Source organism: Colletes latitarsis, chromosome 14 (assembly GCF_051014445.1).
Source record: "Colletes latitarsis isolate SP2378_abdomen chromosome 14, iyColLati1, whole genome shotgun sequence".
NCBI lineage: Eukaryota > Metazoa > Arthropoda > Insecta > Hymenoptera > Colletidae > Colletes > Colletes latitarsis.
The window spans coordinates 26,333,818-26,350,393 of NC_135147.1; the positions used below are offsets into that span (position 1 = coordinate 26,333,818).

General features: G+C 33.8%; 1 protein-coding gene across 4 annotated transcripts; it reads right to left on the reverse strand.

Annotated features, from left to right (window-relative positions):
• Positions 1–119: 119 nt before the first annotated feature.
• Positions 120–16,340, reverse strand: LOC143350077 (uncharacterized). 4 transcript variants are annotated; one of them, XM_076781876.1, is made up of 8 exons: positions 15,734–16,340; positions 3,349–15,654; positions 2,617–2,823; positions 2,383–2,502; positions 2,041–2,298; positions 1,840–1,956; positions 1,696–1,767; positions 120–1,600 (listed from the first exon to the last, which is right to left on the reverse strand). In XM_076781876.1, the coding sequence occupies exons 2-8, from the start codon at positions 15,472–15,474 to the stop codon at positions 1,529–1,531; spliced, it is 12,972 nt and encodes a 4,323-aa protein (XP_076637991.1). In that variant the 5' UTR covers positions 15,475–15,654; positions 15,734–16,340; the 3' UTR covers positions 120–1,528. The 4 variants fall into 4 exon arrangements, with proteins under 4 accessions (XP_076637991.1, XP_076637992.1, XP_076637993.1 ...); XM_076781877.1 differs by having other exon boundaries at positions 3,349–13,203; positions 13,273–16,340; XM_076781878.1 differs by having other exon boundaries at positions 3,349–11,480; positions 11,721–16,340.
• Between the last annotated feature and the right edge of the window lie 236 nt (positions 16,341–16,576).

Below are 16,576 nucleotides of genomic sequence, written 5' to 3' on the forward strand. Positions count from 1 at the left end.
TGAAAACTGTAGTATCTACATATTTGTACTTAATTTAATAAAAAAATTATAACAATTATTTTAAGGTATAGGTTTTTCATTAAACTTTTTATAACACTTCCGTACAATTTAATATACAAAATTTTAAAACTGTGTACATACATTACTATGACTAATTTACATAGAAAATATGTTTCCAAAAACAAGTGCCTACAAACTTTGTCACAGATGTGGGAACAATGTTTTATTGTTACACATAACAAATACTAGATACACAATGAACTTATACAAAGTACAACGTAATATGATTATTGATTTGCATGTGAATGATTGTGTAATTTTGTAAGTACAATGTGTATTGGATGTAATAGTATATGTTAGAGGTAAACTACACAGCAAAATACGGAATTGTATGTAATTCCTTTAGATTTTATACTTTTCTTAAAAATTGTATATTTCATACAATGTATAATATAGACAAGTTGCTTTAACATATACATTTCATCACAATCACATTTTAAGGTTTTCCACTAACACATCGACAGAAACACATCTTTCTTTTTCCAACTAATAAATTAAAAAAGGAGTATTACCAAATAATGATATAATGTAGAGGAAATGAAAAAAAACATATGCAAATTTAAAGTAACATGTATAAAGTTAATGTATTATGTACATATCAAAGAATGAACAACTGACAAGTGAAAAACGAGTCATTTATAATAAGATAATATTATAAATAAATTTGTGAATTTACGACAAGTACTATTTGAAGAGATGAATTTAAATGGAAAGATATGAATTCTATCGATGCAATTAAAAACATTATTCTTATTCACATTACAGAAATAATATTTTTATATTAGCTGACATTAAACACCTTAAGCCTTTGCACTTATCAAATGAAATATAAAAAATTATAAGCCACCGATGAATTTGATATGAAGTAACAAATATGATTAAGTAATCCTACTACTTATATTTATCGCGGTACTACTTAGTAAGTATGTAATATCATAATAAAACATCGTGGTTTACTTTTCAAACATGTATGCAGGTACAAAGAAAAATCAAGTGCAAAGGTTCAAGAATTTTGGACGATGAAGAGTGCGTGCACTTTATTGCAGCCGCGCTCATGTTATTTGTATTTTTATTTAAAAGTATCAACCAAAAATATTTTGCAACGCGCACAAGGCACAAGAGGTTTGCCCTCAGTAGCGCAAGTCGATAAAATGGAATAAAGATTTTTCTATCGTTTTTTACAGCCAAGACTCTAACATAATCCTCAGTACTGGGAAATACTTTAATCTTATCACGATACCAATAATTTAATTTATCTACTTTTCTGTACAAATGTATTTATATTGTTTATGTGCACTTTTTCGTAAATAAGATTATTTATATATATTACAAATTAAGTCCTCTCAATCTGTACAATAATTTCACAGAAGTTTATTGTAGATAGGATGTACTCCAAAGTAATTCATTAGTCTTTCTTAGGAGTACGACTAGAGTAAGATGTATCAGTTCAAGCCTGGTTCTCCAACTTTTAGAGTAAAGCTTGTACTGGACGTGACATTTGCCATGACTGCAAACGTTTATCTTTGCTACCGGCTATAATCTAGAAAATAAATATTTATACTTTATGTTTAATAGCTGTGTAGTTGATACAACGTTCCAATAGTCTTATGTTAATTTAATAGAATTTATTGATACCTTATTGTCTATAATTTCCATGCTTAATAACATATTTCCAGGACCAGGTATACTGCATACGAGTCGATGATCCTGACAAAGAATATAATATCATTACTTCCTGTTACTACTATCTTCTTAATTTATAATTATTTTAGTATTAACCTTTGTATCAAATACGTAAATATTTCCGTCATAACAACCAGCAAATAATAGTTGTTTGTATAATTGCATGCACACGATTCCTACTCCAGCATCATATTGCATCATTTGATCACCATTCTGCAAGGAGAAGTAAAATAAAGAATAATTTTCGTATATAATATGGTAGAATAGTATTTATTGTATATGTTACTTTTTACGAACCGTGAAATCAAAGACAAGTATAGATGTGGTACTTGTACCACAGTAAATCAGATTATTATCACGCATTAGACTATACACTGTATGACTCTTTTGACCACAAATCGTGCGAAGAAATAGGCCGTTCTGAGCATCTCGTATCGTTATCGGTTGACTACGCGATGCTACAATAAGAACTCTTCGTGGACCCTCGTTAGTTGCTTTTAAAGCCAGTACAGATTTATCCGAGAATTGTATGCTATTTCCTCTGATAACACCTGACTATAATATTAACTGATTATATTTTTTGTACATAATATACATGTACAAATAATATAAAAACAATGTTAACATCTTTTAACAAACCTTCACATGGTAACGTGATACATGGCCTGATTTAGTACCAATGAAGATTATTCCCCAGGCTTCATCCATGCACTGTATTGGGCTACCTACATCTGCTGTGTCTCTAATTTGTAATCCACTCTACAAAAATTCATTTATAATATACACTGGTATACAGAACATTTGTATCAATATATAGTATATTTTTTTAATGTTAATATAAAAATATTTTGTTATCACATGTGCTTTACTTACAGTCACATTGTAACACCGTAAAGTTCCATCCAATGAACCAGAGAACATCCATTCTTTATCAATGTCTGTAATGTTTGTATTGTATACATATAAACAAGTTACTGCTGCTTTATGACCTTTATAGATGTTCAATATTCCATTAGACACTTGACTGTATCTATAAATCCTGCCATCTTCACTTGCAGCTAGAAATGAATTCTCAAAAACCTGAAAGACATATTTGTTCTTATAATATATTAAATGTAGTGAAACTTGTAATACTAACATAAATTGTGAATATAAAAAATTATTATTAAATATTCGTGTTGCACGTGTAATATTAATGAACTGAGGAATAAATTTAAAAAAGTTATATTAGGGAATGGAAACGACTAGCTGTAAGAAGAAACTGAGGTAAAGGAGAATAATAAGTGAAAAACTTCGAAACTAGAAACTTTGGTGACTTTATTTATACTATTCCTACGTATTTGTACACTGATAGTCGTTGTTGATATGAGTTTTTATGGAATGTAAACCTAAAAGTAAAAACCAATAGAAAAAAAATTGTACACAACTAAAATGCTTTATACTTTGCAGATAAGTACGTTTTATAGGAATCGGGAGTATACAATACATTTTTCCCTTCTTTCTGATAACATAACAATTTTTACCTTTGTGAAATTATTTAAAAAAATTTTAATGTTCTCATTTTTTTCTTCTATTACAATGGCATCGGTCCTTAATTAACTTTACCTTAATATCTAAAATAGGACCTTTATGGACTGTATACTGTGTCCTTGGTAGTTCCTTATCGTCCTTCGTCTCTATCACAGTCAATGTTGATCCAGAATCACTATAATGTTGATTCTTGGTAACTATCATTTTCTCCTCCACGATCTCAATATCCGGTTTCTCTCGATCGTGTGAAATGTCTACAACAACTTGCTCTTTCGTCAAAATTGGCATTACTTCAATATCAGTATCTGTACACCTTTCTTCGTCATTTTCAAGTAAATTAATGTTCATAGATTTCGGTCCCTTCTTAACTTTGATTATGTAAATTTGATCGGTCAAGGATCGCATTACATTATCCGGTTTGTTAGACTGCCCTTGTAAAAGTTCAGGTGTTGAAGTTCGTCTCATGGGACTTGGGATATCTTTGGTTGACGTTGATTGTATAGATTTTACACGAGACAGGTGATCCGGGCTAGGTGGCACTTGAACAGAGTGAGGATGAACATATGGATTAATCTTTGAAATTCCAAACTTTCGTAGCAAGTTAGGATTTACATCCGGTTTTAAGAGCGTGTGCTTACTGTCCACCAATTTTACTGTGCAATTCATCATTTTCAGCACCGTGAGTTTACGTCTTTTAACATATTTCAACTCGTCGCTTGAACCTGATGAATTTGAGAGAACTTCAATTTCCGTAGGCATGTATCGTTTTCTACTCGTTATTGTTTTTTGAACACTACGAATTTTTTTAACATTCGTCAGAATATTTTCAGCTTCCTCGTACAATAATGGCGTGGGCGATATACTTAGAATCTGCATTTGAACATTTTTTTCTTGTGGATCTTGCTCAGTATTCTGTACATTTCCATCAACCTCAAGTTTTATGTGTTTTGTAAACTCTTCCGTGTATCTCGAACTTCTCCGAAGAGATGTTTTGCTGTTTTCTCTTTTGCGTTTAGATAATTTTTTGCTCAACGCTTCATCCATTTGACATGCCTCTGTTGTTTCAGTAAGAGAAAGTATAGTTATACGATTACGATTATTATTTTCTTCATTCGAGGATTTGTTAGATCGTTCAGATTCTCTTCTTTTCCGCGGTATTTTCTGCTCTTTTATACTTATGAAGAATTCATCTTTGGATGGATCATTAGATTTTTCAGGAACTTCATTTGTATCGTCCTTATTGAACTGAGTGTCTTGGTTTAACAAAGAATCTTTGTATATTTCTTCTTCCATGTTTTCTATTTCGGCAGTGGCATCCTCTTTCGTAGCAGACGTAGTAATCTCGCTTGTCGTTGCCACGTCATCATAATTGTTGAGTTCAAATGAACTATCATGGTTGCTTTTAGTATCATCAGGCACTGTTACTACTTGCTTGGTATCTAATGATACGGTTTTCTCGATGGTAACAATATTCTCTTGTAAATTAGATTCCTTGTTTGTCTTACCTGTGTTGTCATTTTTGGTTCTCTCTGTATCTAAATTTGCTTCTGGAATGTTTAAAATATTTTGATTATTCTGTGTAGTACTGGTATTTGATTTCATAGTGCATGCATCTGAACTTTCAACTGAGATTATTTGACTGGTTTCTACATCATTATCTTCCACGATTTGCTGTACAGAAGGCTCTATTATATTCGTTTCAATAATTACAGATGTACCAGATGAATCTTCCATATTTAGTGATTCTACACTGACCAAATTTGGATGAGGTTGTCCTTCATTGTCTGATAGATTTCGAGGTTTACTAGGAGAAATCGCTAATTGTAGATTACTATCCGCATTATCTTTGCCATCACAAGGAATTGGGACATTAGAATTGATAGACAATTCAATGGGAACTTCTTTAATATGTTTCAATGTAGACGAGATTTCCATTTGTGTCTCTTCTTCTTTTAATGATTTAGGTTCAAGGTTTGCTTCTGTATCATTCACTTCCTCCTTGTTCATGGACACATAATCTACATTAGGCATTTTGTTTTGCTTATCTTCATCTGATAACTGTCCTGATTTTTCTGTATAAAGACTTTCTGTTCTGTTTTCTGCCACAGCATTTATTACTTCATCCACATTCTTCCAAAGTTGTTGATTATTGTCTGTTTTCTCTAGTTGTTCGTCCAGAAAATTCAGCAGCTTCCTCTTTTTATGTACTTTCTTCACATACAAAGTAGACAATGGTAGCTCTTCCTCTTCAGGAGTCAAAGTATTCACGGTTTGCGGCATACTTCGCATTCTTTTTCGCTTTCTTCTCCTTCGCGCTTCGATTCTTATTCTTCGCGTTTTTGCCATTTCTTTCCTATACGTTTCTTCTAGAAGAGCGAGACCAGTAGCAGGCTTCTTTTGATCATCGCTTGGGGTTTGAAGAAGGGAGTCCCAAGTACTGTCATCCGAATATATCGATGATCTCTCCGGTGTTCTATTCTCCAATGCTTTCGTCACTGAACTTGCCGTATCCGTATCATTTAACGCTTCTGTTTCATCTTCATTATCTTTCAATGAGGAAACAGTTTCATCAACTTGCTCCATCACTGTTGATTTAAATTCATCACAGCAAACTTGAGATTCTATTTGTTCAGAAATTTGTTCACTTGCTTCAGTGTTACAAGCCTCTATTCTATCATCCAAGGGTAGATCCTTCTTATTGATTCGCGTAGGTATATCGTTGGACTCTTCTTGAGATTTAATTTTATATGTTGGATCCTGACTAGAATTTTGTTTTATTACTTCTTGCTTTGTACTGGTCTTTTTAGATAATGATTTTGCTGCATCAATAGATTGCTTCTCTTTTATTGTAGTTGATGAGGTATCCTTAGCTGGTTCAGGCTTATACTCCCAATTAACCACTCTTTCAGTCCCTCTTTGTCTTCTCTTTCTTTTAAAACTTGCAGCTTTGGTATCTGTAGCAGGATGTACGATCTGTTCATTATCAGAACCATAAGTAAAGATACAATTTGTCTTTTTTTCAGCATGACGTTCATGTTTGGATACTTCAGATTTATTTGTCTGTATAGGACTAATTGAGATATCCTTTAAGGGTACAATTTCTATCGTTGTTTTGGCACATTGATTCGTTACAGGACTAGCATCTATATTCTGAATTAATTGTGACATTAATGCAGATGGAGTTCTTGGTCCAACTACTGTAGTTTCGAGTTCCTTGTTATCATTTATTGTGTTATTTGCTTGAAAATCACTATTAGTTGGTAAAGCATTGTTCCTCAGCTTTTGATACAAGGTCATTTTTTCAGTCATTAGTTTGTGAATCTCAACGTCGATCTCAATCATTCTAGCCATAATAGCTTCCTTGGTGGTTGGATATTTAACTTTCACACTATCGGATCGCACTGCTTCTTTTATTGCTTTCTTAGAAATGTTACATTTCATCTGTCGTTTATGTTTCATTCTGTGCTTGCTTTTCATCTTATGTAAGGTTTTATTTTCCTTCCTTTTATCAGATTTACCAGAAATTTCTTGTTCTTTCATTACTAGCTCAATCAATTGTTTTGATTTCTCTTGTTCTACAACAAGATTAAAGTATGTATCTTTATTGATAGGTGTTTCAGAAAAAGTTGAAATTATTTTATTCCCAGGACTATGGTTTAGTTTCTTGTTATTACTGTTTTCATAAGTGTTGGGTTCTATGTTCAACTCTGAAGTTTCCTTATTCAGCACTAAAATTTCCTTATTGTTTGTTGAGGTTTCTTTATTCAGTTCTGAAAATTCCTTGTTCACCTCTGCAATTTCGTTATTCACATCTACAGTTTTCTTGTTCAGTTCTGAAGTTTTTTTGTTCACTTCTGTAGCATCTTTGTTCAACTGTAAAGTGTTCTCATTCAACACAGGAGTTTTCTTGTTCACTTCTACAGTCTTCTCATTCAGCTCTAAAGTTCTCTTGTTCGGTTTTAGAGTTTTGTTATTCACATCTAGAAATTCAACATTTACTTCAGACGTTGATAATGGAACTAAAGACAAATTTTCCGATGACTTCGATAAGACAGGTTTCGCTACATTTAAATTTGTCAATAGTTTAGGATACGTAGTCTCCGATTTCGCGTTAGAAAATACATCATGCTGTAAATTATTTCCTGGTATATCAATGCAACAAAAACTTTTCGGTGCAGTCTTTTCCATTTTTGTGCATGATGAATCAGATGTTTGAGATTCTTTAAGAATATCATTAACAAGAGGTGCATTTGTTTGTGATGATTCTATTAGAACTTCTGGCTCAACTGGATCCATCAATTTAGGATACAGCTGTATTTTTGAATTTAGATCAGCATTAGATTCAGAAGAAGTTGTAGTTGCAACATTTACAATATTTTTCTTTTTATCAGTAAACAATTCCATTATGTTAGAATTTGTTTCAATAGATGTAGGTTTCCCCTTTTCCTTTACAGACGTCACGTCGTTTGTATCAAAGACTTTTGATAGCTCTTTGAAATTTATCGAATTAAAGTCTGATGACTTAACATTATCCATTGAGTTCTCTACTTCTGGCAAAGGTCTACTCGAAAATATATCCATCTCCCTTGCAATACAATCTTCTAGATCCAAATCAAGTGTGCTCAATTTTTCAATTGACCTACCATCTGTATCATCTATGTATTCATCCAAAACAATGAATGGTTCACCATTCTCGTCAAACGTATCCTGGCTATCCAAGTCAAGTATTGGTGAAACGTCATTCCGGCGTATATTAATGTTACAAGTATGAAATTCCTCTGATATATCCTTATCCCTTGTCTCTAACGCTCTTACAACAGTTTCAATGTTATTTACACCACTAGAACGATCACATGTTTTGTAAGCAATAATATTTTCAGTGGTACTTGATTTCTTTTCTACTGGTGTGCAAACTGATGTTAGTTCATTTGTTTCTTTCATTTCCTTTGAAGGGTTGTTCTCACAATCGTTATCGTCACGTCTTGTCTCTGTAATGAGTCTGTCATTCAGACGCGTCTTCAGCCATTCCTCTGTGCCTTCTGCTGCAATTTCTTTGGAATCTCCATCGCTCATTTCTATGGTATATAACTGGGATACTTTGTGAATATCGTCTTCGATGGATTCTGAAAGGAAACCTTTGAATGGACTGCCTGAACTATCAGGGGATCTTATTTCACTTTCTTCAGCTTTACTGCAATCATCCAAGGTCTGTAAATCTTTCAGCAGAGGTGTAGATTTGTTCTCATTTTGATCGCCGACATTTACTTTTGTTTTTAAACTTGTACTACCCTTACCAATAATTTCTAAGTCTATTTTTGCAAAAACAGTAAAATTACTGTCAACTGCATCATTCTTTAGATTTTCATCGCTACTTAAACACGAAAAATGTAATTCTTGATTGATGCAGTATGGATTTTCAGTAGAAACTATTGTATTTGAGACAGGTTTATTATAGGAATCTGATAAAATATCATTAAGAAAAGGTACTTCTTTCTTTATATTCTTCTCTTTGTTCAATTTTTCAGTAGCTATACACTTAGGCGATATGTCATTTATATCAAGACTTTTAGAACTATTTTCGTCAGTCACCTTAACACTATTTTCTCTCGTTTTTGAATTTAATGAATTTTGGTCAGCTTCTATTCTTCTTTGATCTATAACTTGCTGATTCTTTGGGAGTATTTTATTAATATCTGTTGCTATTTCGTTATCACATACAATTCTTTTATTGTTTTTCTCTACTATTATAGATTGAGTATTAACTGACTCCTTATTCACTTCGTAGTTAATACTATGCTCTATTACTACACTCTTAGCATGTATTGTAGGTTCTAACAAATTCTCGTTCACCTTTTCATTTTGCAACGATTCACGAGAGTCGCTACTATTTGTCCTCTCAATTTCAGTCTTAATGGCACTGTTTATGTTTGAAATTAATAGATTCTGTGTCTCTTCAGTTTCGTCTGAATGTTTCAAATCTTTCTCTATTGCCAAAGACTTAGATTTCATGGATTTCTTTTTCTTCTCCGTTGATTTTTTGTCTTTCTTCAATTTCAGTTCTTTGCTTCCTTCTGATCGAATATTCTTAAACTTAGTGGACTCAGCCGTAGTCGATGATTTCTTTGATTTCTTCTCTTCTGATTCTATTCTAGGCGCAACTTTCATTCGGTGGTCTTCTAATTCTCGATTAACTAGTTCTTCTTGTGGCAATAGTTTAGCGTCACTTTTATGATCCTTAGATTTAGCAGAATCTGTAAGAGGGCTTAAATCGATATCTACCGAACGAGATGTTGGTCCTTCGTTAATGCTCTTCGACTGTACAGAGGTTAAAAATTCCGTATTATTTTGAAGGACGTCCGTGTATAGATGTTCTCCTTCCAAATTAATTTTTTCTTTAACTTCTTTGCTGGAAATTTCTTTGGAAGAAGCTACCGATTGATTCACTATTCTCATTTTAGTTAAACGTGGATCCTTCAACTGTGCTTTACTTACATCCACCTCTGTTACCTTTAACTTATCCATTGTACTTAATGTTTCAGTTTCATTATGTGTCTTATTTAATGGCAAAGCATGTTGCGAGTTGTGAGCCAACGAAATAGAAATCCCAGAATTTTCTTTTAACTTAGCCTCCTCCTTCAAGCGTCTTTGTAAAGCACGTTCCTTGTACGCCTTTATATCTATCTTTTTGTAGCCGCCTTTAGTTTCCGTTAAAGGGATACTTGTTGTTAGTGCTTTTAGATCAGTGTTCTGATCGTTGGTATTAATTTCAATAACAGGATTTGTAATGTTACATGATACCATGTTTGCTGTATTGTTGCCACTGATAATTTCAGTGTGTCGTTGTCCTGTAGCATTTAACGATGTATTAGTTTGAGACAAAACGTTATCCGTGGATAAATAAGCATCTATCTGGTCATTGTTCGTTTTAGCTATTTCTTTATCTTTGTTCTCTTCTACTTGTTCTTCCATTTTTTCGCTATCAGTACTACTCTTAGCAATTTCAGTTGATTTCTCTATAGTTTGTTTCTGCACTGGGTCACCAGACTCTGGCATTTGCTTGAGTTGTGCCTTAGTTTTCGGTTGCACCATCATAGAAATAGTAGTCGACTTTATCTTAACTTGCAATGGCATCTTATCGCAGATAATTGCAGGAACTTGATGCTTTCCAGTCTCCGAACTTGGAAATTCAATCTGTGAAACTGATTCGGCCGTTTTGTTGATTGTAGCGGGAACAACAGTGAGAGTGGTATTAATTTCATTATTGGACGTTTGAAGAACAGTTTCCTCGAACATAGTCTCTGGTTCCTCTTTAACGACCACCTCCTTCTTTATTTCATCCTCCGTTAGCAACCGAAACTCTTCCGACTGTTCACTGGACTTTGACAGATCCGAATGAGAATTTCTCTTTCTTCTTTTCTTTTTCTTCCGTTTGTCCCTCCTGTCTCTTTTTCTTTTCTCGCGTTTGCGGAACTTCCGATCCCTGTACTTACTTTTTTCCTTCCACTTTTTCTCTATCTCAGCAGTCACCTCATCTCTGATCGTCTCGTTCAGTGTTTTCTGTTTAGCAATTTTTTCGTTCTCCTTGATCACTTTCAACAATTTCGTTACATTTGTCGAGACGGTCTCCTCGTCGCTGTCGCTAGAACTGTTTGTGCTAGAGTCACTGCTGCTCTCTGAATACTCTGCCCTTCGCAAGTCCTCCAATTCATTATAGCGACTAATACTGCATCTCTCCGGATTATATGCGGGAATCTCGCGTGTCGTGGGACTCATGCTCAAGTGCCTCATAGGTGAATCCGACGAGCAATATCTTTGGGACTGATAATTCCTGCTGTCTCTGCTTAAATTTTCAGCGCTGTTAGAAGAAATTTTTCGTATAACAATCGAAGTTGCGGCATTCATCGACCCATGCTTAGCCTCCCATTCTTCTTTCGTTAAGTTCCTGAACATATCTGGATCCTCTCGCTCCTTCCTTTTCCATCTCTCATACTTTTCGGATCTGGAAGTCTCCGGATCTTCACGCTCTTTCCTGTTCCATCTCTCATACTTTTCACATCTAAACGTATCTGAATCCTCTCGCCTGTTTCTATTAAAATTCTCATACTTCTCAGATCTAAATGTATTTCGGTCCTCAGAACTGGATTTACGTACTCTCGAATTAATCAAGTCTGTGCTTTTGCTCAGTGACTTAGCTCGGGCAATTCCAGCTGAAAAAATATCATCAAGATCAGCCGCCGTCGTATTAAAAAACTGCGCGAATGAGTTACATTCAAAAGGTTTTGTTACAGATTGCAACAGTGAAGGAGCTTTATGTGTTTCTACAGATTTTCTTGACTCTCTCGAAGTTGAAAACGTGTTAGGTAGATTTTTTGTCCTCTCTGTGACTTGTGACAATATATCATCTAAATCTGCTTCATTAAATAATGGTTGTTGCATTTTATACGTACTCTCAGGTTCAGGGTTTGATTTATTCAGCAATGATTTTTTCGATGAATTAGTGTTTTCCCGTGAAATGTTTAAATTCAATTCTGTAGTCAAAGAATAATGACTAGGTTCTTCCTTAGTGTAAAAAGACTTTTCTTCCACGCGTTCAAGTAACTTATTTTCATGTTGCGTACATTCAACTAAAGGACGTTCTTCTTTGCTTTCTTGATTTAAATATTCAGAGGTATATGTTTTTGAAGTATCGTTTTGATTTATAGTTTTATCTTTGTCAATATCTGCGCTTTGCTTTTCTGATGATTCTATATCAGATGGCATGGGATCCAGCTGTAAAACTTCACTCAAATGATGTATAAATTCTGTAGGCAAATCTGTAATACCTACAACAGCACCTGGATCCAACATTGCATTTAACTGAGTCATGAATTCTTCTCTATCATACTCTTTCATTTTCTCATCTTCTGTGTTTCTCATTTTTAAGGATAGGGATGATCTTCTTTCCTTTACTAGATGTTTCATTGCAATGTCGAACTTGCGAAGACTCGAATTGTTTACCATATTGCAAATATCGTTTTTACTCATTTTCAGAAAACGGTTGATTACTCTGCTTTTCCAAGATGATTCTGAGGTAGGAACTTCTGTCTTTTTAGATTCATTTTTTAATTTTTGACTTTTTTGTAAATGTAATTTTTCTGAATCATTGAAATAATCCTGATGACAAGATGCATCAGTTGGTTTGTCAAACATAGATGTCTTTGAATTCATTTTAGAACTATGTTCCATTTCCTGATTCTTCGCTTGATTTGTATTATTTCTCTTGTATTCAAAATGCTTTTTAGATTGTTTCTTTTCTTTATGAAGATTTTCAATTGTAACTTGTTGAGAAGTTTCCTTATTTTCAGGAATGTTTATAGGAGTTCTGTGCCATTCTTCAGGTTTCTGTATTACCTTTGTTTTGGAATTTAAGTTAAACACCACTTTGGGCCGTATTTGATCACCAGCCAATAGTACATCTTCAATATTTTTGTTTAGATTTTGTACACACTGTTCCTCATCTATTAATCCAGTTTCTTCATGTTTTTCAAGTGTTAATCCAGGTCCACAAATTATATTGTGTTTACTTTTTTTACTTTTATTATCTTTTTTCTTTTGTTTCTTTGTAATATTTACATTTACTTGATTTGCCGATGAAAAACATGGTTTATTTTCGAATGGTACAGGAATTTTTGATGGGGTAAACAATGTTTCAGGTAATACTGATGATGCATCTTGATTAATCTTCATTTCTTCTGTCATATTCATTATTTGTTTTGCAAATTCCATTGCTTCCTGCATGTCTTCCAGTCCATCATCCATATTTATACCATGATGGTGATTAGGATCTTTTTCAAGTAAAGGCTCTTGTGGTATAGGTAGAGGAACATCAGTGATATTTATAGGTGGTACAGGTAGTGCAAATTCCTGCATCATTACCTGCCTGCTATTTGCCTGTGGTAGAACAGATGGAAAATTAACTGGTAAATTAGGCATGAAAGTCTGATGTGAAGGCATATTTACTGGCAAAGGTTGTGAAAAATTTGCTGAAGCAGGTGTTATATTGAGAACTGGTATTTGTGATGTTTCCATTAGTTTTATTCCCATCATATGAGCTCCAGGAGTATTTAATGGAGCAATTAGCTTAGAACGTTCTTGAGAAGAAAGTCGTGGGTCAAAGATTGGTGGTGGTTGTAGAGTTTCATCTCGTTTGTGAATTTTTGGTGGTGGTTGTTGAGGATTAAACTCAGGTAAGGTTTCATTAGTTTTCGCAATTACGTTCGAGATCCTAGGAGGTGGTTCTCTAGGATCAAAGGCAGGGGTTTGCATAATTTCTATATTATTTGGAGGAGTAGTTATTATTTGGTTTCTTGAATCTAAAGGCGGCATAGTTTGCGTAATTTCTTGTCTATTAGATGGTTCAGTTACTGATATTATTCTTATATTTGGTGGAGGTTCACTGGGATCAAACGTAAGTGGCAGATCTTTAGAAGAAAATGGCACTAATGCATGGTGCTGAGAGTCATGGCTCAAGGCAGGTACATTATGTGTAAATGGTGGTGGTGCACGTGGATCAAATGTAATTGGAACTAAATCAGTCATGTTATATGGTGCAATGTGTCTTGGTGGTGGCATTCGATTACCATGAAAAGGTAATTTCTGTGGTCCCCTAAAAAATAAATTATTTCCATTCTGTTGAAATGACCATCGACACCTAGGACCAGGAATTCTTGGAGCAAACCTAGGAGGTATGTTAAATATCCTTGGTTGAAAAGCAGGTGGATTATTTAATTTCTGTACTTCGCTATAAGTTGAACATATTGGTGATTTTGAGTCACAGACAATATTTGTCTGAATCTCTTCACTAGGACGTGAAAATTGTATTGAATTATTCTGAGAAGAATCAGATATACTCGTCGAAATGTGACAAGCTTCTTCTTCAGATAAATTTGTCTGTACATTATCTTGTAGTTGGTGTAAATTTGATTTCAAATGTTCATTTTGTTGTAAATCTACATTAATATTCTGAACAGTACTTGTATCTATATTCTGTGTATCTGATTGCAATGTATTTTGACTTTGTGAGAAGTTTACTTGAGATACATCTTGATCATTTAAAACTGTTGCTGATATTGAAGTCGTTTCTACATCATCTAAATCTAGTGATTTTTCATTTATTAAATCATTGATAGGTTCTGTTGATGTAAAATTTATGTTCTCATCTAAATTTGGAACCAATAAAGTTCTATCAGTATCATTTGCATCTGAAGGTACTACACTTTGTGCAACATTATCACATTGTAAATGTAAGTTTTCTAAATTACATCCAGAATCAGGTAAATCATCAAGGGTCTGTTCCTGACAGTTAGTATCTTCCAACAATAAATTTGGTTGAGTCAAGTCATTTTCATGTACTGAATCTGAGATGTTCAAGGTTTCTTCTTGACTTTCATTTATGACAATAATTTCATTATTTGTATTGGTAATTGAATTTGTAGCTTCACCTTCAAAAGTGATTGTAATGTCATCATTATCAATTTTATCTTCCACATTGCCAAATTTTGAATTATTGCAATCAATCCTGCCTATATCCCTAAAGTCAGTAAAGCTTAGATCAAGTTCAGGTGGTTCATGTCTGAGCTCAGGAATACCTTTGTTCTGAGTATTATTTTCTTCAGAACCAATATTTGGTAATACAGACAAATCATCTTCCCAAAAATTTGTAAGTTCTTCTTCTGTTATGGAAGATAATTTCTCCTTCAATTTGTCAGCTGTTTCTGTAATTTTTTGTCGACGTTCCTCTTCAGAACCAAGTAGAGGAATTTGTGGCACCAACACAGACTTATCTTCTTCTATAATTTGTTCTTCTTGCAGCAATGGTACCCTGGGTCCAGGATTTCTTACAAAACTTGCACAAAATTGAGGAGCTGGTGATCTACCAGGACCAGAAAACCTTAATATTCCCCGACTATTCACTGGTCTACCTCTGCTAGTTGGTCGATATTGTAAATTACTCCTATATTGAGGCCGTGGAACAAAATTTTTCTGCCATGGTACAAAATTTGGACCTTCTACCCATTTTTCAGATCCAGATAATCTATGTAATGATCGTGGATGATTAAAATTAGGATGTGGAAATCGGGGTCCAATAAAGCCATTGGTTGGACCAGTTGAACGAGCACCCCGTGGTCCAAAGCCTCTTCCTCTGAATCCACTGCCGTTCATTACACTGTCGATACTGGCACTTTAATTATCGTAGTGCATTTGAGCCTACAGTTCTTTTAACAGTCATGTGACTCCTGAAACGCACTGAGCTAGGTGTAAAAAGATTCACATACTGCATAGTTTATCCTGTTATGGTCTTATTACTTTGTACAAACAGACACTTTTTAGAAATTTGTAAATCTGTAATAGCACACATATTTGTATCTTCACAGGTATTGTCAACGCTAACGTTGTCAAAAATTACCTAAAAATAACCTACTACGAATAATGGTTCAATATCGTGCAGGAGAAGTTATCAACATATAGGAGAATATGTTCTTATATTATCTTTAACCTTTTCAAACGTGATTACTTAGTTACAACGAGTTTCATTCGTAATTATGAATATTACGATCAATGTGTATACATATTGTGTATACTATCGTGAGAAAAAATATGTAATTCCTGCAATACAAATGAAATAATAACAAAACGACGTGCACTTATCATTCAAATATAATCGCCATGTTGCACAATAAATCTCGTCAACCTCGATAAACAACGCACACATTACTGTCAAATAGTTAGGCTCAACAAAAATGTCTTCTTAACATTTAAATGTTTTACTCAATGGTTAACGATCAAATATTATTGCGTGTTGCGTTCATAACAAATATGTTTTCGGATACAACCACCGCACCGTACTCGATTCATTCAATTAGATCTTCACTGTTCACGTTTAAAAACTAAAACCCAGTCACGAACTCACGAACATAGTAGAGATCGTTCATAATATTTGCAACTAGGTCCACAACATTTTCTGCACTAAAATTTCTTGCAAGATCGTTTGAGAATTCAACTAATTTGACACAAAATAATGTCTAAAATAATTAATCGTTGGTCTATTTTAAATAGAATACACTATTTGCAATCATATGATATGAAGTTGTAACATACTAATAAAATAATTTCGAAGGTAACCTTAGGGACAGGATTATCGTCATTATCAGCTGTCACAATTCGTATGTGTAGTCATTTCTAGTAACAGTGATTTTTTTTCTAACATTTGATCATACAATACACATAATGGACATTCTACAATTATAAAGTATACACGATACGA

Bases quoted from the DNA above. Each gene is read 5' to 3' on its own strand.
- LOC143350077 (XM_076781876.1), bottom strand. From the start codon at position 15,474: ATGAACGGCAGTGGATTCAGAGGAAGAGGCTTTGGACCACGGGGTGCT. The intron at 2,824-3,348 runs GTAAAGTTAATT...TATGTCTTTCAG, and splicing joins GTCCTATTTTAGATATTAAG to GTTTTTGAGAATTCATTTCT. The intron at 1,601-1,695 runs GTATCAATAAAT...TTTATTTTCTAG, and splicing joins TGGAAATTATAGACAATAAG to ATTATAGCCGGTAGCAAAGA.